Source organism: Toxorhynchites rutilus, chromosome 2 (genome assembly GCF_029784135.1).
Source record: "Toxorhynchites rutilus septentrionalis strain SRP chromosome 2, ASM2978413v1, whole genome shotgun sequence".
NCBI classification, from domain to species: domain Eukaryota; kingdom Metazoa; phylum Arthropoda; class Insecta; order Diptera; family Culicidae; genus Toxorhynchites; species Toxorhynchites rutilus.
In genome coordinates, this window is record NC_073745.1 from 198,403,691 (window position 1) to 198,425,500 (window position 21,810).

Genomic DNA, 21,810 nt, shown 5'->3' on the forward strand with positions numbered 1-21,810 from the left:
TAGCTTGCTGCTGTCGACAGCACAGTACCGTTCGATTGCTCAACGTCCTTTAATGAACATGGCGAAATGGACCAAAACCTGATTTACTGTGATCTGATACTGAGACACTGTTGAAAAAGCTGAGGAAAACGTTGAAAATGGTAGTCCTATCGAGTTGGGGGAGACAATAAGCACAATAAAATTTTGAAAGAAAAATGTTCTGTATCTCGATACCTCCCTAACGCGATGTTCCCGAGTTAGAGAGAGTTAGGGAGAGTTGAGTGTAGTATTGAATGACAAAAAAATATGGAAAACCCATACGATTTGGGTAATGGTTGCAGGTGTCATACCAGCGGAAGTCGAATATCGCATTTCGATCTCATTTTCGTTCAAACCGGATCTGAAAGACCGGAAATGACATGAAATCCCCCAATACCATCGTTACTGGTAGCGTTAGAATATATGCATGGGTACGCGAAGAAGAATGAAAAAAGAGAATAAAGTTCGATATTGAGCAGATACCTCGTTATCTCTATTTTACTATTATAGATACCGAGCAAGTCGATAGCATCGACCGAGTGATAGCTATCGGTACAACTGTCAGAATTTTTCGAGTTGTTTGATTTGATTGTCGTTCAGAAAATTATTGTTTTGGTTTACACCCCTGATATTTTCCTTTGGGAATTATTCCAGAAACGTCTAAATATATACAATTGCAACACATGAAATTCGAGCTCGAAAAGGGATTATTTCGATTCACAAAATACTAAATTTTGCTCGATGTAATAGGGATAGTGATTGTATCGACTTCTCGATTCGATTTATATAATGATGCCCAATACTTGAGTGGTAAAAAGAGCGACGCGCGTGGAGTTAGACAGAGAAAGTGCACATAAAAATGCACACGCAAACGTCAACGGTCAACGATCGAAGTCAACGTCAAAGCCAAAGTCAAAGTCATCTTCAACACGCAAACATAAACACCTTTACACAGGTACGCGCACATGTACACACTGATGCATACATATAAGTAACCCCTTCCCGTATTATTTAATACGTAACACATCAAGTGATTTTACTACCCTACTGAGCTTTCTAGCGCCCTATGTTGTGCAAGCACACCATGAGTGTGACTCGATGTTGTACAGGAAAGGGTTAATCAAAGGTTTCTGTTTAGTGATCCCCGATTTTTGAAATTAATCGTTCATCCACTAATCGAATACTTTTCAGCCGTTTGTTATTCGATACGATTAATCGCCCCAAATAATCGATTAATCGTAACACTAAGAGCAATAATTAGTTACTATTCTATTTTTTATTTGCCAGAAATTGTTTGCCGTTTTGAATGCTTGTAATTGTAATTTCGAACCGTTATAATTACTTGTATTTGTCGTTTAAGCTGCTAGGGTGCTGCGGTAAATGGTAATGGGGCGTATGAAATATAAGCTAAGCATTGTGCATCAATCAAATTTATCCGAATTCCTATTGAAACATATGAATTAAAGTTTACCTTTCCACCAAAATGCTTTTTATATAATACGATAACACGATCTTTTAAAGTTGATGAAAAATTATTCAATTTTACATTTATTTACATTCTCGTATATACATTCCTAACTAAATTCTAAATTTCTTATTACATATTTAACATGTTTTAATACATACGTATTATATACATTTTCTTATACAAATTATATACATTTTCTTATACATATTATATACATTTTCTTATACATATTATATACATTTCTTAATACTTACTATACAGGTAAACCTGTTTTTGTGCGGTACTTTTTTGTTCGATTTCTCGTTTGTGCGACCCTTTCTGTGCCATTTTATTATCAATTCAGAACTTCACACAATCTAATCGCTCAGATAATAAAATCGCGCAAAAAGGGTCGTACAAACGAGAAATCGTACAAAAAGTGTCTTTCTCTGTGCAGTAGACACTAAAACGATGCAACGTAATATCGCAATTTTTCAGCTATCTCGCACCTTTACGAAAACCAAACATTTTCATCGATCGATTGTAGGAATAATATCATGTCTAAGTTAGAACCGGACAAGCGAATTCTTTGCTTAGTCAAAGAACAAACGTTCCGAAGGAACAGACGTCGCTGAATTACATAAAAATTGCATATCAATTTTATGCACGTTTGGATACTGTGCTCGTATTTCATTCCACACTATAAGTGGGTCACAGGTCCTCGGAGCGAGTGTAGTATTTAAATACTGCCTCAGTTCAATGGGAATTCCTCCGGCGCTGTCATTTCCATGCACACGATTGCTTTCAGCTACCATGGAATCATGAATCGCCCACAAGTGGTGTTTGTTTCTGGCTCTCCTGATATCCGAAGATCGTTTTCGAATTCAGGTGACTCTTCCGCAGCTGTTCTGACAAATTCCCCTGTGAAGCAACATAAATATTGCCGATAAAATATTTTGTTTCTGTCCTGTTGTGTATTTTTTCTCAATAGGACAAGCAAGAAAAGACTAACTCACCAATCCATGAAATAGCGGGGGCCGCCGTGAGAGGACTTTCAAAATATATTTTCTTGAATCGGGGATCAAGAAGCGTTGCGACCGCGAAGAGTTTTCTTTTTCCTACATCATTGAAATATTTCATGATGTGCAGCATAATGCTGTTTTTTACAGACATAGCTTCAGCAGAATCAAACTGCATACTTGTATAGCTCTGAAATTGATGAAAAATATTGTTATTACTCGAAAAGAACCGTTGAACCAGTCAGGCAGAGTTATTATTTAAAAAAAATGTGAAAAATTATCGAAGAACTAAAAAGTTGTTCAATAGGCTATGTCGTTCGATAAGATTAGGTTCAACGGTATGTTCTTCTTGAACAAATTTGAGTAACGAAGTGAGTGATTGTTCAGAAATACACCAAAAATCGTGAGAATCAGTAAAACTTATATTAAAAACCTCCGACTTCTGGCAGTTCTCAAATCTCACTTCAGGCATGGAGTCCATAAACTAGAAGATTGTTTGGGCAAGTGTATTGAAGTTCAGAGAAATAACCATAAATTGAATTAATTAGGTTTCTTACTATATATTCGTTAAATTCCCGTTGGCAGTTAAATAGAAAAACATAATAGAGTAGAACCCCGATTGTCCGCGGAATAGTCTGGCAACGTAACCTCGGATAACAAAAATCGCGGATAACGTAATAGAGGGACAAAAATGGAATACTAACGCGAAAAAAAGATATTATGAAACGACAAAACATATTAAATACTCTGATGCTTATTATACAAAAAACACTTACGATTTTTAGCAACCGAACCAACGGGATAATTTTACTGATCGTCACGTACTTTTCAGCTGACATTTCGGTAGTTACTGTTTCCAATGGGTGGAGAACTTTGCAGATTTCCTTCAAAATTGACAACTCATCTGCTGTTAACATAGTTGGTTTTTTAGGAACAACGAGCAGTACCGTTGAAATATAGTGTGCCATTACAAGGAATCTTTCTATCATTGCCATAATCGAATTCCATCGTGTTCGGACATCCAACACTAGTCCTAGACATTGTCCTTCCTTTTTATTATCGGCCAACTGCAGTTTTCTCAGTTCTCTGGTGGCTGTTTCACTTGCTTTGAAGAACTTGATTATTGTTTTCATCTTCTTGATTATATATATATCCTATTTTTCTCTGGTGTAATGGAAACCTCTATCGTACAATGATCCTCAACACCATCCAGTTCATCGTCGCTATCCTCTTCTATGACCGGCTCCATCCGAGCTGCGTATGCTTCTTTGTACAAGGGGACTGCTTTGCTTGTATGTTTGCACCGAGTTCGGTCGTTACACAAGAAATTGTTTCGTTTTTAATACCCCAATCGTCGCAGCAAACCCGCAACAGATTCGCAATGTATTCTTATGTTTTCGATTGTTTGCATTCAACAACTCCTAGCAAAACGGAGTGTAGTTGAGAATCTAAACGAAAAATGGTTCATCAAAAAGTTTGAAGGAAGCCATGCTTGTAAAAAATACTCTGAAAATAATAAAATATTTTACGACCGTAAAGGGATTTTCAGTTTAATTCTCAATCGGAATTAATCCTAACCGAAAAAAGCAATCTTACGCAACCTTTTTTTATATAAGCAAGCATAGCTGAAATTCGAAATCATTTTTTTTTGTTTTCTTCTCAATCTCTCTGTATGATTTGGTGGTACACCTTTAATTTTTTCTTAAACAACCGTAATCGAACGCGGTGTCGGTGAGCAGATTCGCAACTCACAGACAAATTGACTCAAATGTTCATAACATGATAGCGATATGTTCAGTATTTGGGTTTCTGTTTGCATTTTACCCTAACCAATCAAGGGTATAAATGTATGTAACTTAAAAAAAATAGAGATAAGTATTATTCAAAATGAACCGCCCTTTGCATCTCAGGTAACAGTAAAATTTTATTGTTTCTGAGCATCGAGAGGTGAAGGTTTTCAAAACAGCTAGATAATCAATTAATTAGTCTTAATATTTGAAATATTTTAAACATATTTAGCAGTGGAAGAGTTTTCCTCAGGTATGAACAAGATTTATCGTGGTACAACTTCTTTGCATTTATACAGTAAGTTACAGCTAATTCGACATTTAGAGGCACCACTCAGCGTCATACTGGAAGCGGTTCTGATCTTAGACAAGACGTGACAACTGGCTTTTTACTTTTCTTTCTGCATTTCGTCGACCAAGTTCTAGATAATAGGGAAGTGAGATTTGAAAGTTGCCAAATTTCATAAAATTTCGGAAGATTATTTTCCCATGAAAAACATGAGTTCTTCGTATCATGTATTTTCTGAGCTGCACCATTTTTTTGTATAAATTTTTCAACCGAATGTCACATATTTCAAACAATAAGTATTTCTCGTTATTTTGGTATGCAAAAAAAAATGTGAAGAGATAAAGAAATCTAGAAAACGTAGATTTGATAGTCGGAGTATGATATGTTGAAATACATTAATTAAATTCATAGTTCGTTTTACCGTTTATTCTTCACGATGAAAATGAAAAGAACGGCACGCCATTAAATTTCGTTTTGCGAGTTAAAGAAAATTATGGGTTTTCGTGTAGAATTAATATTTTTCAAATAGAAATTATGAATGAAAATGAATTCTCCGCATCAAATTAGTGTTCAGTGTGAATGGAAAACTTTGCTTTCTTCATATGGTAAAAAAATCTCGTACAAAAATTGTATCCGAAGATAATTTTATATTATAATGAGAATATCGGAAAGTGTATAGAAAATAGGTTAAGTTAGAGTAAAAAAGGGGTGCTTCGAGTAAATAAATAACGCCAAGTAAATATTTTCGTTCAGGAACTGAACAGCTGACGTAATAGAAACGAAAATATACAAAGAATCCATAATAGATATTATCGCTAAAGTGATATGTGAATGCAACTATTATTCAATTTTGAATATATTTGGCAATACTGTGAAAATGTTGGAAATCCCATGTTTGTGTATTTATCTTTGTCAATTATTTTCCTCATCAACCAATTAGAAGCCGAGTTGCAAGTTGTCCGAGTTTGACAGAAAAAGTGGTCCGGAATCGGCCCCCTATTATCATGTCTCGTCTCAGGTTCTGACCTGTAATTCACATTCGTGATGACAGTGGTACAGTGTCGACTTTCAATGTGGGGCCATAATTTGGGCCCCGAACTCGGGGTTTACAAAAATGTCCAATTGAACGTATCGCGTTACAAATCTGTCCAATTAGATGTAACTTACTGTAGAACAAAGTTATTCAGTTTCACTTGTAACAAATTTAGACAATTCTAAGATGTAACAAAGATAAGTTATCCCTTGGAATTAGAATTAGCCTGTACTAGAAGATGGTTCTAGCCAGAGACGCTATACTATATAATATTTATATAATATTTGATACTTTTTTTTGAGTTTGGTTTGAGATTTGGACAAACATACGAACACTATTTTATGTTTATGTTTTTTTAATTTTATGTTTTATATCAATTATCAACAAATAACTGAATATTTGCTTGTCGTGTTTCGAATATATTTGATCAGTACAAGTTGATCAAATTTTATCTGTCAAAAAGAATTAAATATTTGGCTTCGGCCAAACAGTGTATGAGTACCCTAAGTAATGAGCGAAATTAAAAATCTCATTGCACTCGCTCCATCCTAGTCCTAAATCCTAATATTGTCCAATTAATCTAATGTTAGATTTAGTGATATTGTCGAATTTTGATCTTGGATAGTTAAATTTTATTTACTGAGCTAATACTTTAATAAAAAATGATCAAGCTTACCATGAATAAAATGCCCAGTGATCCCCAAGTAGCTTCTGACGTTTAACATTTCGGTCCAAACATCTGTCGTTAGACAGATGCTTGTGATCGATCGGAGGCGGTTTCTGACAATTTCTTTGCTTTTTATAAATTTATTTTTCAGGATCTCGCGAAACTGTGTCTCGTGCGGCACATTATATAGTGGGCATACAGTTTTCATTAGTTGACGAAATCCTTTCTTGTCTACTGTACAAAGAGGCATGTTATCCGTACACACCATGTACATGACACAAGTTGTTATTTTTTTTCCTTTGGTACCGCCAGCTAAAATGAAAACAAAACGAAAATAAAAAGAATACTCGAATATCATTTGACATCATGTCTTTTTATGATGGCGGCAGTCGAAAAATTTTAGTTTTCATTACCAAGTGACCAATTTGAACTATGATTATTTTTAGATAACTTTAAATTCTCTCTCATTCAACATTTTAAATCTCAAATTGAAAACCGCTTGTCCATATTTTTACAAAAAAAATCAAAACATGCTATTGGAAGAACGAAAATTAATATTATTTTAATATAAGGAACAACTCTAAATGCTATACAAAAATTAATTCTAGGCACGATGAATTTCATCATTTGCTAACCCTTCTCTGCATGATTTTGCTTATTGGTGAAATAAATCAGGGTGGTATAGTTCAACTTGAAGTGAACTTGTTCTTTTATATAATTCTTGGGCATTCAATGTTATGATGAAAATTTCCACCATTATGCAAGGAAGAGTTAACAAAAATTTATTTTCGTGGCCGCCATCATGTATATAAAATTGAATCAGGTGGGATTACCTCCGTATGAAAAAGGACGATCGAAAGCCGATGTAATAGTTTGTTGCCGTGGACCCATTTTGGGAGTAGTATCAATTCAAGATTCTTGTGATGCTGTTCTTTTTCGTCCTTGATTTAGAACTAGGGCCGGTCTTTCATTAACAGTGGAGATGGCCAAATTTTTATGCTTGAATGTCAAATGATTGAGCATGTTGCTCGTGTTGCGGCAAAAACTTAGAATATGCAAACATAATTTACATTGTACATTGTTCCCGTCAATTTTTTTAAAGAACTCCCAAGCCGGACTGATTTTGGATTTTTCTTGATTTTTTGCCGAAGGTGTTTCTGACATCGCGAATTTTTCCCAATTAGGCTTCTTCGGTTCCAATCGATATTCAATCTGAAAAGAATAAACCAATTTTAATCACAGAGTGTCGGCTATCTAGAATAATCTTGAAAATCAGGGAATATAAATGAATTTAAGCTCTGTCAAAAAAAATCGCGGAGTTTCGTCACCAATCAGAATTACTATACAAGCCTATTGAATTTTAAATAATGGCAGTAATTGGAAAGTTTGTTATACAAAAATGTTTATTTATCTTGGAATATTATATATATTTTTTATTTTTTATATTTTTTCTGTGTACATTTACTTTGGTGCATGTTGCCTGCCTTTGTCTGTGCGCGAAGGTAAAGGACAAACAACGCGAAAGCAAAGCATACTGTTTGGTATGTGCATATGAATTTTTTCCTACAACATATGCAAACAGGTTCATATGAATCATATGAAATCAAAAAAGCATACACAATAAATCAAGCCAGTTTCTTTCAAACATCTAACATGTCATTTACCCAAAAGCTCATACCAGCCATCTCCTGGGATGTTGCAATCAGCGGTGCCTGGAAACAGTCGTGTGTCACAAATCATTTCGAACTGTTCAGAAGGACATGATCGTATTGGAAAGATTCACGAGGATCGTTGAGAAGGTTCAACTCGGCCGTGTTGGAATAAGCTACATGATGACGTTGGGCACTGTCCCGTATTATAAATCTGCTCAAAGAACTGTTGAGATTCTTTGCAAGTTTGCTGGTAATAATCAGAAAAAAAATTTAACCAACATCAGATTCCTTCGTCGACGTAGTTCAATGCTTGGCGTTTCATTTTATCAAATGATTAATCCATTAGCAACTTCTAGTTATTTCTATTAAATTTTCTGTTTTTATCCATGAATGATGGTAATGGAACAAAGAACCATTTATCAGAGAATGACATTTGACAATGAAAAAAACTTCGAAAAACTCGCTAATATTTGATGACAAATAAATTGTGATTTCGTTTGGAATGAAAAGGAATGTTGAATACATTAGCTTTAACCTTCCTATACTCGCGCATAGGTTTGACAGGCTGAATTAAATAATTATTAAAACTGAATGAAATTAAAGAAAAAAAATCTGGAGTTTTGGAGTGAGTATACCAGTTACGATTTTGCGCGGGAATATAGGAGAGTTAAAAATTATGAAATTATCGCCGTTAACATATCATTTGACGAAGTTCGCATTCTCCCTTAGGTATTCCGTCGTTGATTTCTGTTGAAAAGCAGGATTCGAAAAGGTTTCGACTATATTAAGCTCCAGCAGAATACTCATGTTTCGAATTAGTTTCGTTGTGTTGAAATATTGAATCACAATGAACAGGTAATGATAAAATTGAATATAAATCGATTTAGATCGGTAAACATAAATGATTCAATCAACTCTAACGTGCTTATTCTTAATATGTTCAGTGCTTATTACTGGAGATGAAACGGATATTCAAAACTATCCGGCCGGATACCGGATATTAGGAAAAAAAATCATAAAAATAAGATAAATTATAACACAATTAGCTTATAAACATCATTCATACATAATTAAAAATAAGATTTGATTACTTATTTATTAGAAATGTTATTAAAATTAAATTATTATCAACTCATAACAGTATTAATTTATAAACAATACTCAAAATTAACCACTGGATAATTATGATGCATGAATAACAAATTTTCAGCAATTGCTAACAACCATTTACGCTTTGCTTTGCACACCAGAGTAGCTACAGAGAATAATCAGTTTTTTCCTAAATCCCGGTTAAAAAGAAAAATATAATGCAGTAGAAACCCGATTATCCGCGGAATAGGCTCTATAGAATTACGGGCTCACTTCAACGGATAATCGGGGTTCTATTGTACTACTAACCAGCGACTAACGGTACTTCCCCGGGAAGGCATTGATGCTTCAACTCCATCGCCTTTGTCGAAGTGACCTTAGACCGTGGTTCCGAATGGTCGAAACACTTTTACCAGCAAAATTATCGTCAGAGAACCTTTTTATAACCTATTCTAAATTACCTGTAAAAACGCGCTCAAAATGGCCGTGAAGAAAAGGCAACGCTGCCTTTTTTTCTCTGGAACAGGATTTCAATCTCCCTGGATATCTGAACCTGCGAATAAAATAAAATTCAACACTTTTTCAAATAAAATATAAGATATTTACAATACCTGCAGTATTTGTTAAATTTTCTCCGCAAAAATATTTCTTTCACTTTCGCTTCCAATTCACTTTTTGCGCCATAAGTCGCGATTACAGACTGTTGAAACAAAATGACTAATGACAAAGCCCACTGACAGGGGGGGGGGTCTCCGTAGCCACATTGGTTGCGCGTTCGCTTAGTAAGCGATCGATCGTGAGTTCAAAACTCAGGGCCCTCATTGACCATCTTTGTGTTGTTACAGAATAACTACGTCCACGCAACAATCATCAGCGATGGAGATCGATCCACGGTCGAAATAAGATCGATTCATCCATACAACTGCTCTGCTCTGCAAGAAACATCGGGCTGCTATTCTATTAATAACTCAACAATGATCATATCAACTGTCTTCGCTGTCCGGTATAACTGGACAATGGAAGAACAGAACGAATACTCTTACGCCTAAATGGCTACTGTGAAATGTAATGTACCATGTGCAATGGTATAGAAGGAATACTATAACGCCAAAAAAATGGCAACTGTGCACTATTAAAATTCGGCTCTGTTACAGCTGAAATGCTAATGAGCCTGAAATAAACGAATGGGATAAAAAAAAGCCCACTGACAAGACATGCAGATCAAGGTGTTTACGAAGTGGGGTGAGGCACTACATGGTAAATCCAATATAATCAAAATAAGTTATAAAAAAAATAAAACAGCTGCGGTCGTATTTTTTTTTCTTCTGGGTTTGGATCGATTAATCGACGCAAATTATTCGTTCGCTTCGATTATTGGTTGCGCAGTATTCGTTCGATTAATAATCGATTTCTGTAGGAAGTATTCGATTAATCGATTAATCGAACGATTATCGGGGATCACTATTTCTGTTAGTAAAATCAAATGCGTTTCACCGGCAGTGAGCGCCGGTTTATGAGGCTTGTGCGAGTCATTGATGGCAAACACCAGAGTGAAGTGTTAAATAATCATGATGTAAAAACTGGGGGTCGGTTTAGGATCACCCCGACTTTTCCCAAATAACGGCATACCGTGTACTGCAATTCATATAGCTTATTTTGATGAACATACCATAAAAAATTGAAATTGCCTTGTTCCGCAATGTTTCATTTTACATTGAACTCATTTTACCTACAAGTCAAAAATTTTTCTTCTCTGTTTTTGAAGCAATGAAAACGTAAAATGGCGCTCAAACGCTAGAATGAAGAGAACCAGAAAAAGTCACCATATTATCAAATTGTCAGCATTATGACACCTTTCATTTGACACTATTGAAAATTCAGTAGGAAGCACCGTTCCTGTGATACAAAGGGTGGGTAGGTTCAGGACCATCGGTTGCGTTAGGACCACCTTCCCCTATAGGATGGACTTTTGGAAGGGGAAGGCGAGAACTCTGAGGAAAATGAGAAGTATTCAGAGCAGTGTTGGAAAAAATCATCTTCGCTAAGATCAAATGCATTGATTTTCGGGCTATGTTGCATCGAAAACCTATGTATTCCAAACTAAAATTAAAATGACAGATCCAGGCAACCATTGAATATGAGCAAATGAACTTTTGTCCTTCTATATGTTTTGATGTTTATTTTTTCCACCCAGTGTCATTTTCATCTTGATTATCGGAAACGTCAGAACTGAATTTCATTTCAGCCAAATGAATATCAGCTGTTGTTAACTTCTAACCTGAGGCTGCTGTGTGCGGTTGGGTTTTGCAGTTGCCGGATGCCGTAATCGGAAATACCTTATGAAATTCCCGATGTCGCAAATGACTTGACGGTAGCTAAAACCACTCGTTGTATCCATTCTGCATATGCCGTTGCTACCGTCTCGCCAAATAAAATTTATTTTGAACTTAAATTGACTGCCAGAACGAATATCATTTCGGATGTGATGAATATCAATTTGTTGCTTTTGATATCCAAAGTATAAATAACAGCGAAGTTATGAACCCCACTCAATGTCGCACTCATTGATTATAGCAAATTTGCTCATGCAACAGCGATATGAACAAAATGAACTCGTTTGTTATTGTCATCAATATAATGAGGGCAGTGTGTTTCAAGCTGAAAAAAAGTCATTTACACTGGAACGAAATCATATTCGTTTCTCGTGAATATTTGTTGATATTCTAAGACACTGATTCAGAGTAATAAAAAAACATAAAAAGTATTATAAAGCTTGCTACAATACGGTGGAATTCTTATTTAATACAAATTATTGATTGTGTGGCATGACAATGCTTCGTGGAGACTGTGTATTCGCATAGAGCGCGTTGTCACGTCACAAAATGCAAGCCGATTTTTGCAAAGTTCTTGCGAGTTTTTTTAAAATCTGAGTACAGGCAAACCTTTTTTTTTTGTGCGGGGGATAGTGACCGCACAAAAAAGTCGCATAAAAAAAATCGTGCAAAACTTCACCAGTAGCTTTAAAAAATCGTGTTCGGTACACATTTTGAAAAAAAACTTTTTTTGTGTGGTAGATAGGGACCGCATAAAAAAAGTTTCCCTCAAGGAAATAACTCAAATCCACGCCATTCATCTTTCAATTTCCTTTTGTTTCCCTGCTTTGCGATGGGACACTTAGCATTTTCGGTTGCGCGTGGCTGTTTTGTGCTTTTAGTTACATGTCGAAACGTGTTGCTGTTAGAAATCATGTCATGCTAAAACTTAGACAAAATTAGAGCATTTGATGAGATGAGGAGAATGATTTCAGAAGTGGATGATTGGGACGCAAATATGCTTTTTTCGCACTGAAATGCATATAAACCATCGAAAAAAACTAAATGGACGATAACTTCGTCAAATATGCTTCTTTTCATAAACCGCACAAAAAAAAAATCGCACAAAAAAAAACCGTACAAGAACAGAAAATCGCACAAAAAAAAAATAAGCACAAAAAAAACCGCACAAAAACAGGTTTTACTGTATAAAGGAATTCATCTCTTATTGATAAATCATAGAAAAAAGTTTATTTGTATGTTTTGAAACGAAACTGAAAATACAACATTAATGTTCAAAAGTCGGAAGCCGCAAAAAGACAGGCCTTGTCACGTCACAGAAGTATAGGGCTGGCAACAAACGAATTCAACTGTAAAATATTCTCCAACTGAAGATTCTTGTAGGAAAATTTTTCAATTTCCCTTTTAACATCGTTTACCATTTGGCAATCGTGTGACTTATACATGAAAACGAAAAAAAGTTTTAGTTTTAGTTAGTCAAAACGTTGTCATGTCACGCTGGAATGGATCATTGGCTTTCACTTTTATTTTCCGAAAGAAACCCCAAGTACATATTTGGGTTAAAACTCTGAATTTATGAATGGCACGAATCAGTTCCCTGAATTTGCCAAATGTGAAGAAACTAACGTGTATTGTATGGTGACATTGGTGTCATTATTAAGCCATTTGGAGTGAAGTCGAAGTTGTACTACCAAATTACAATCTGATTGACAAGCATTTGTGTACTAAAAGATACAAGTGTCTATCACAATCCTTGTGAAATAATATTAAGCAACTATATTTGTTGGTTCGTTTTGTTTTTTGAAATCAGGCCGACTCCACCGTAACGACTACGACTCCAACGATGGATGATCCTGAACTGCCGGCACCCGGTTCCCTGATAACCACAACGACCACCATCAAAACAGCTGCCAGTACTAGCAGTAACGACAACAAGCCTCAAATTCTGTCCAATATTGTGATTAATGGAGGTAACACGGCAGTCATCAATCCGATGGTTAAAAAAGAGCTACAAAAGGTCCTCGCCACTAACTTCAATCGACAAAACTTGCTAACCATACAGGGTCAGCTACATTCTGGCGATCAATTGGATCCGACGGGTGAGGGGCCTACTTCTCCATCCACGAAGGTGGACAGCATATCAGAGAGGGACGCTAACAAAGGATCGGTGGAACAAAACGACTCGTTTGTGGTTACCCCAGATTACATTCAGCAAAGTAATTATTGTTCTCTTTCGAACTAATGAATTATAGTTGATACCAATTTGTTAATTTTAGCCATCAAAAATGCGTTGAAGCAAGAAAATCTGAACCCAGAAATAGAGGAAAAACTATTGAATCTGCAACGATACCAGGAAAAACAAATGAAAACGGACGATCGCACATCCGCCATTGCTCTACAACACAACTACAGCAGTTTGAGCTCTTCGCGAGAACACGTGACTCCGGTGAAGGCAAAAAAGCGACCCTGTCGTGGTGAAGATGACGATGATGAATGGATGCTGGATACGCCGAAACGTCGACCTACCAAATCCAGTGGGAGCTTGTTGGGTTCCATTGAGCGGAAGCCACCAGTCCTTGACATCGTTCCCAGCAGCAGTCGAATGCGAACCGTCTCGCAGAGCGAATCAGTTTCTCCCACGGCGGCAACAGTCACTACCACAGCTGCGGCGGTATCACCTGTTTGTACTGCAAAGGATATCGGGGTGGGGTCGTTCGAAGAGTCTACACCTGGGGCCCACGTACGGTCTGATGTGGGTCGTAGAAATATTGAAAAGAAGAAGCAACAGCAATCGATTCTGCAGCAACAGCAGCGACAGAACAAATTGCAGGTACGTACTAGGTCAATTATATGTCTGTTAAGGTTGTCCTATGATATGTTTCTGTAGGCTCAACTTAACCGCCACAAAGAGCAACTGAAGAAAGACATTCTCAAGAAGCGATCTCACCTTGAACGGGAATTACAGGTACAAATCCAGAAGGAGCTTTCCGTGGAGTTGGCAGCCCGATGCAAGCAGGAACAGCAGATCAAGCAGGAGAACAGTGCGAAGCATACTGTCCCGGTGGTTCCAGCGACATCGACGGAGAAATGTGGTTCCCTTAAGAGAAAGTAAGCACACAAGATTTATGCGATGTCTTGAACTCATGGATTACAATCAATCTTTCTTTCTGTAGAACCGCTATGGTAGCATCCAAGGAGAATAATCAAAAGACACAAAAGCATACAATCAACACCAGCAAGTCCGACCGGGCGTCTAAAACGAACAATAAGCGGATGTCGAAGAAAAAGGAGAAGATTTATTGTCTCTGTCGGAAGCCTTATGACGAAACGAAGTATGTTTTGAATCAAATCAACTGTCGTTCAGTTTTCCGTATCATGTTGTTTTCATTCGTTCAGGTTTTATGTTGGTTGCGACCTCTGCAACAATTGGTTCCACGGGGATTGTGTTGGTATCTCGGAGGAACAGTCGAAAGAAATCAATGAATTCATCTGTAGCGAGTGTAAACATGCCCGGGAAACGCAAGAGCTCTACTGCTTATGCAAGCAGCCATATGATGAGTCCCAGTAAGTACTTGCTATGGTTTTAGATCAGGGGTTCTCAAACTATTTTGGGCAATAGATCCCTTTTCCAGAATTAAGTGATACCCCAGACCTCTATAACCAATTTTTTTGAACAAAAGTCTATTTCTTACTCTAGAAAATTCTAGAGATATAAAATGAGCAAGCAGTGTTTTTGGGGTTAGCGGACAGTGGCTACTATATTACCATCAATTGTTTCAACTGTTTCAATAGTTTATATTTTATCAAAGATAATGTGTTCTTCCTCATGTAAGGATTATGTGCTCCGAAGTTTGAGTCGATTCCTTGCCTAGTTTCCACGGTCTTATAAAGGGTGAGTCAAGGCTGCTGGGTGTATTGGACAGAAATCTAGATGTTGGAAAATTAAAAGTCTGGATTTGTCTGGGTTTTTGTCGATTTATATTTAATTGCGAATTTAATTGAACATGTTCACGAAAACGTCGTTTAATGTTTGTGGAAGCGGACACGGTTTGCTGACGCGCAATGATAATGAAATGTCTTTCTCAAGAAAGGTGAAGAAGGAGTTTGGATTGAGTTTGTCCACAAGGGCCCTTCTCGTGACTAGAACAGCAAAAGTTTAGAGTCTCTTACGTCTGATAAGTAAAATATGATTTAACAGTTTTTTCTTCTCATCATATATCGATGCATTAGACCTAAACTTGATGGTTTGTGCACCAAAACACTTTCTTCGGTGTTCAGTATTTTTTGAGATAAATTTTCTCAATTGCGGGAATGCTATTTTACCACCACGGGTATTTGTGGTTACAACTTTTCCCCAAAACATGACTATATTGTTTCGTTCATCCGGAAAATAGTCTGAAAAATCAAGTAGTTCAGCCGTTGACCCAACCTACACATTTTCCAAGCTCTGGTAATGTTGTTAATCAAACGCAACTTTATTCGGGTCTTTTAGCGTTTGCATGAACTCTTTTGTGAAAAATATATCCAATACCGTGCGGAAAAGTCGTGAAATGCTCGAATGAAGAATCGGTAGGACTCTCACTTTGAAATAGCTAGTCACTTCGAGTATGTATGACAAAAATGTCGAATAAATATCAGTCTGCCACTTTGGCGTTCCCATATGTTTCACAAATCCAAAGTAGATACGGAGTGGTTCATATCTGTCAAGCACTCTTTGCACCACTGCTTCCAGTGAATGCCATCTAGTCGCGCATGGATGCAGCGATTCCAAGGGTTTAATTTCAAGAATTTTCTGTATCTCCTCACACTTACTAGGGACTGCAGCTAATTGGTTTGCTTAATTTCACCCATACGAAGAGCATAAGGCAGGATTATAGCAAATACATTTCATAATGAAAAGCGATGGACAATCTCTTTCAAGCAAAGTGTCAAGTGAGTTGCCTGGTTGACTTCACCATCAACCCCAGAACCAATCACATAAATTTGGTATGCAATTTTGTCTCTCTTGAACAACGAAACCATTTCGTCATACAACGTTCTAGAATCCGTTTCGGTAACCTGTATAAGGTCATAAAAATAATCATTCACGAATAGAAAACCATCCTTCCAACTGCTAGTTCTGACTACTACGGGTGCTCATTAGGGTGCCAATGAATGTATGGAAAAAAATCGACCCTAAAAATTCAAAAAGATACCCTATACAAAATGTTCACCACCCCGAAAAAACACCCTATGCCAAATATCAGTTCAATCGGACTCAAGGGAAAGTGGAGCAAAGCGGTCAATGTTTGAGTTTTTTGAAAATCGAAAAATCACCCAAGGAAATCGGAGTTTCCGAATTTTTTTTTTCTAATGTCTCACCTCGACATTTTTTTTCTGTCAAAAATCGACACTTTGGGACTTCGTTTTTTTCGGGATACAAGACGAAACGTATTGGTTTTGAGTGCCAATAAAAATAGTTGTCTCGATTTTTCATTCGGAACTTATTTCGAAATGTTGATTTGATGTTGAATGTTGATTTGCGTTAATATACGCAATGCAAAATATTAGCTCATTCGAACTTCATTTATTAGTGTTGCAGACGTTAAAATTCGAAGGTTTTTGAAAACCGAAAAATCACCGGAAATCGGAGTTTTCAAAAAAAAAATTATGCCCAATGTAATGGGGTAACTTTTTAAAATTAGAGATGACCATTTTTCGTTGGCACCCTAGTGCTCATACACTGTTTGACCGAAGCCAACTATTTGACTCTTCAATCCTCCAAGACACTTTATGTCTTTACTACATACTTTGTAGAAACCAGCATGCTTATCGGTGTTCTGAGAAAGCCAGCTCAGTCTGGCCTCCCAATACCTTCGGTGAAATCACTCATGCCATTTTGAATAAGTGTTTCAATAGAACTAGCTCAAACTAGCTTTCCAAACCAACTCAATAAAATCAAAAGTGATTAAATGTAAACTCATTTTCTCACTAGAATTCAACAAAATAAATAAATGTTAAATTATATAAATATTAATTGAATTGTAAATATGTTAATACAAATTACTTCCAAATACTGGAGTAGGCAATTAATTTTTGAAAAATTATATAAAAATTGCAAGTTGATGATAAAAAAATATAAAAAAACGAGGGTTGTATCCGAGACACCACCGCTTAGGACGTAGGACTACGCAATCTTTTTTTTAAATTTGTTGGTTTATCATTTCGGATATTATTTGCGAAGAGGTTTAATGGCTTACGTGGTTTTGTAGAATTCGAGAAGCAACGATTTTTTCTTGCCTTTGCGAGAATAATACACTAATGAGTCATATGTCGTAATTTGTTTCTTTATATCAATGCACACATTGCATTGAGTTGAGTAACGAGAAGCATCTTCCGTGCATCGCCATTCAAAAAGCATTAAACACGTGTCTAACAGATGCACACAGTTGCAGTGATAAAAATGAAACATCGCGAGAATAACCGTTTATGAAAAATCGTTTCTCGACTCTCCGTCAAAACCGTCAACAAAGGTAGGAGCTTGTTGCATCAGAACAGAGCCGATGCGCACGAGAGCAAATACGAATGGCAATTAAAAGTATCGAAGGTATGCTATTCACACGTACAGGAGATGAACAAGTTTCAAGTTTCGCGCAACGAAAACAAGCAACACACACAAAGCCAAACACTGATGGCTAGAAGCGACCTATAATTTTTTCTCTTTTTTCGCCTGCTTTGCCATGGCTTAGATGGTTGTGTGAAATATTCGCCAGTGTTCACAGCTCGAGGGGAAGCAGAATAAGCGACCTTTGTGGTTTCGGGCACGAAAAGATTCTGAGAATTTTCCTTTCATTACATTCTTTGTTTTTGAGAGGCTTCAAACTTTGCAGTTCATTCACCTCTAACCGGAATTATCCTCAGAGGAGATGCAATACTTTACGCTAGCGACAGCTTACTTACTGTGCAAGGGTGGAGTTTACGTCGCAAATATTTTCTTTTCGCTATCCCCTTTGTTGTTTTTATTCTAGCGGCTGCATAAGTTGCCCGTTATTGACTGCTCTGTTCGGGAAAGCACACAAATGGACAGAACAAATGTATGAGGTGAGAGAATACTTCCAATTTTCATCAATTTAAACCATATACAGACTATGGGATTGTAATGTGCATACATTACAATCCCATAGTCCCATAGTCTGTAATGTATAGCAAATCAAACAAATCTTAGAAAATTTTCGATTCGATTCGTTAAAATTCGTTCGCAGCGAAAATAGCTATTAACGTTAACTTTATTTCATCTGGCATCCTCAATGTAAGACGTAGTCCTACGTCAAAATCAGTGTCATGAAATGAACCTAATGACTTTATTTCTATTTGTACTAATGTAATCTCTTGAATTAAATTAGTAAACGAGTGTGTTCAAGTTCCAACAAATTTCAGAATGCAAATGCCAAATTTTTCATCTCATACAAACTTATACGCGCTAATCTATTTGTTAACTTTTTGAAAAGTACAACAATAATAATTTCTACTAAAAATCATGTTGGATCACGTGACACAACTTGTAGTGTATCTTGAAAGATTCAAACAAGAACTTGTCGACCCCCAAAATTAATTTTCGTTTATGTCGACCCCTGAGAAACCAATATCGACCCCAAGGGGTCGATATCGTTTACTTTGAGAACCCTTGTTTTAGATTATTTAACACGTTGATGAACGGTGCCAATTTTTTTTCTAGATTCTATATTTGCTGTGATAAATGCCAAGATTGGTTCCATGGTCGATGCGTGGGAATACTGCAAAGCGAGGCGGAATACATCGACGAGTATATCTGTCCAAATTGTCAGATAAATAACTCGGTAAATTTTGCCAATATGAAAACACTGAGTATAAAAGAATTTGAAAACCTCAAAAAATTAATTAAGCAAATACAGGTAAAGCTGCTGTCTCGAAGTGTTCGATGGGAGACTACTATAATTTGATTCCATTGCAGCAACACAAAAGTGCATGGCCTTTCATGGAACCTGTTGATCCGGATGAAGCACCGGATTATTACCGTGTTATCAAGGAACCGATGGGTAAATACAAACAGAACCAACGACAACAGTTAAAGTATCATCAATGAGTTTTTATTTACAGATCTACAAAAAGTGGAAAGCAAGGTGAACAGCCAGACGTACAACACCCTGTCGGAGTTCATTGGCGATATGACAAAAATTTTCGACAACTGTCGCTATTACAACCCAAAAGAGTCCCAGTTCTACCGGTGTGCCGAAAGTTTGGAGTCGTTTTTTGTACAAAAAATCAAATTTTTCCGTGAAAACTTAGTTGATAAGAAGGCCGGCTCCTCTTCGTGAATGCAATTGTTCTGAATTTCATCTATATGCCCTTTTTGAAAAGTATCGTTTAGGCACAATAGAAGGAATTTTCATTCTGAATTACACAAAACTATAGTTGCTGTAGAATTGAATTCACTTTTAAACACACACACATGTTCTTTATTCAGTCTAGCGTGGACCGTTCTATTCCACACCCATTTGCTAAGTTGTTTTCACAGCTGAACTTGTTCGGCTGTGTTTCGTACATACCTTGAACTATAAGTCTAGGGATTAATTTATTGAAAGAAACAATAGGTTTAAGACAAACTGAATGATGCTGATAATAGATTTCAGTTGTGGACAAACTGTAAATTAGTTACGTGTAAGTAGAGTACCGCAACATATAGGAAAGTATGAATGAAATTCGGCGGAAAATATCAAGGAAATGCGCTTGGATTTATTCGTCGTTAATAAGAGATGCGAATGAGAATATTAGCCTTATGGTTTTTCAATAGCATTGTTTTTTTTTTAAATCCAACAGAGAGATAATCCGTTTTGTTGTAACAATAAATTAATGTGTCATTTTGCTCTTGTCATGCCAATACTATTGTTAAAAGCTTTTTAATTGGCTAATACTTTGTTTATATTAGATTACGCATGGTTATATACATTTTGCACATATTGAATACACACATATATATTTTTTTATTTTACTTCTCCAAATGCTACAAATACCACCACCAAATACCAACATTTTACTTTTAAAAAAGTTTCAAATTAATACAACACAGTGAGGACAGTTTCTTTTAAAGTGGTTTTCTATTTTTCGTGCATACTTCTACTATTGTATCATACCATACAATTATTATTTTAGGTTACCCTAAGTTTAGGAGGAGCTTTTGTTCGCAATTATAATCAGATCTAGTTGGGCTAAGATTTAGTGTAAAAACACATTTATTTTATACATATGAAAAAAGCTTTATTTTTGGAATTACCTATAGAATCTCTTGATTTTTTCCGAAAGCCTGTATTGTATTAATTACGGAATCTTGTCGAAGATTTCCTAGTTCCGTGTAAAATTGCGAAAATTTTTGGACCTTTATGCCTGATCACGAACATCACTTCCTCGTGAAAACGGAATGAAATGCATACAAATCGCATACAATTCTTTTCGTTTTCACCGTGAAGTGACGTTCGTGATCAGGCCCTTTATCTTCATCTGTGTCTGTGCCTGTGGAGAAGCTCACACTGTAGATCTCGTTTAGCCCTGATGGTGGAAATATTTGACTGGACGTGGGTATTTTCTTACCCCTTCTTAACACTAAACCTACCAGAGCGGTTAAAAGACCGCTTTTGATGTTTCAATCAAAGTTGTTAAATTCCAGGTTTTCTTTTTTTGTGAAGTTACCGCACGATTTTTTCTATATTAGCTACTTTATTTCTTTATCTCTATTTTTCTTTTTTGGTTTTCCCTTATAGTTATATGTATGATACCTTTACCTACCATGAGCGGTCATTTGACCTCCGGAGAATATATGAATTTTCATAAATTTTGCATTGAAACTCAAACTTCCTACTCAATTTAAGTTTTTTCAAGTCATACTTGAGCAACAAATAAATAAAAATAGTAAGTAATAATTTTTGTAATTTATTATTGATGGGTTGTCAAAATTCTAATTCAGAAATTTATTCCTAACATGTCAAAAAAAGAACGTTGTTGGAAGAAATAAACGATATCAACGAACTATGGTCTGAAATATACAAAAAAGAAAAGTCTGAGAGTAAGAAAAGTATATATGATCTATTGGACACATACAATCACTATCACTAGGCCTGATTTTACGCGGCGTGTGAGGTGAGATGACAATTGTCACGTATGTCACGCGATTCCACCAGGCGTATGCCGTGAGAAATCTCACCGTATTCCCGCTCTCAAATATACGTGACGATTGTCACATGAACTGGGATTTCTAGCGGCCTAATTCTACGCGGCGTGTGAGGTGAGATGACAATTGTCACGTATGTCACACGATTCCACTAAGCGTATGCAATGAGAAAACTCACTTTAATGAACTCTCACCGTATTCCTGCTCTCAAATCTACGTGACAATTGTCACATGAACTGAGATTTCTATGTGACAATCGTCGATATATCTTGAGGTGTCGACTGCGCATAAAACAA

At 36.4% G+C, this 21,810-nt stretch overlaps 1 protein-coding gene across 3 annotated transcripts in view; it reads left to right on the forward strand.

The window, feature by feature from the left end:
• Positions 1-20,619, forward strand: part of LOC129771610 (nucleosome-remodeling factor subunit NURF301) — a 56,646-nt gene extending 36,027 nt beyond the window's left edge. For 2 of the 3 annotated variants that reach the window (XM_055775419.1, XM_055775421.1), the window contains 8 exons: positions 13,145-13,550; positions 13,611-14,164; positions 14,222-14,442; positions 14,508-14,666; positions 14,731-14,898; positions 19,049-19,244; positions 19,304-19,388; positions 19,450-20,619. In XM_055775419.1, the coding sequence (XP_055631394.1) occupies positions 13,145-13,550; positions 13,611-14,164; positions 14,222-14,442; positions 14,508-14,666; positions 14,731-14,898; positions 19,049-19,244; positions 19,304-19,388; positions 19,450-19,667 (2,007 nt within the window). In that variant the 3' untranslated portion in view covers positions 19,668-20,619. The remainder of the gene's footprint in view (positions 1-13,144; positions 13,551-13,610; positions 14,165-14,221; positions 14,443-14,507; positions 14,667-14,730; positions 14,899-19,048; positions 19,245-19,303; positions 19,389-19,449) is intronic. The other variant, XM_055775422.1, reaches the window with a different exon arrangement.
• The last annotated feature ends 1,191 nt before the right edge of the window (positions 20,620-21,810 follow it).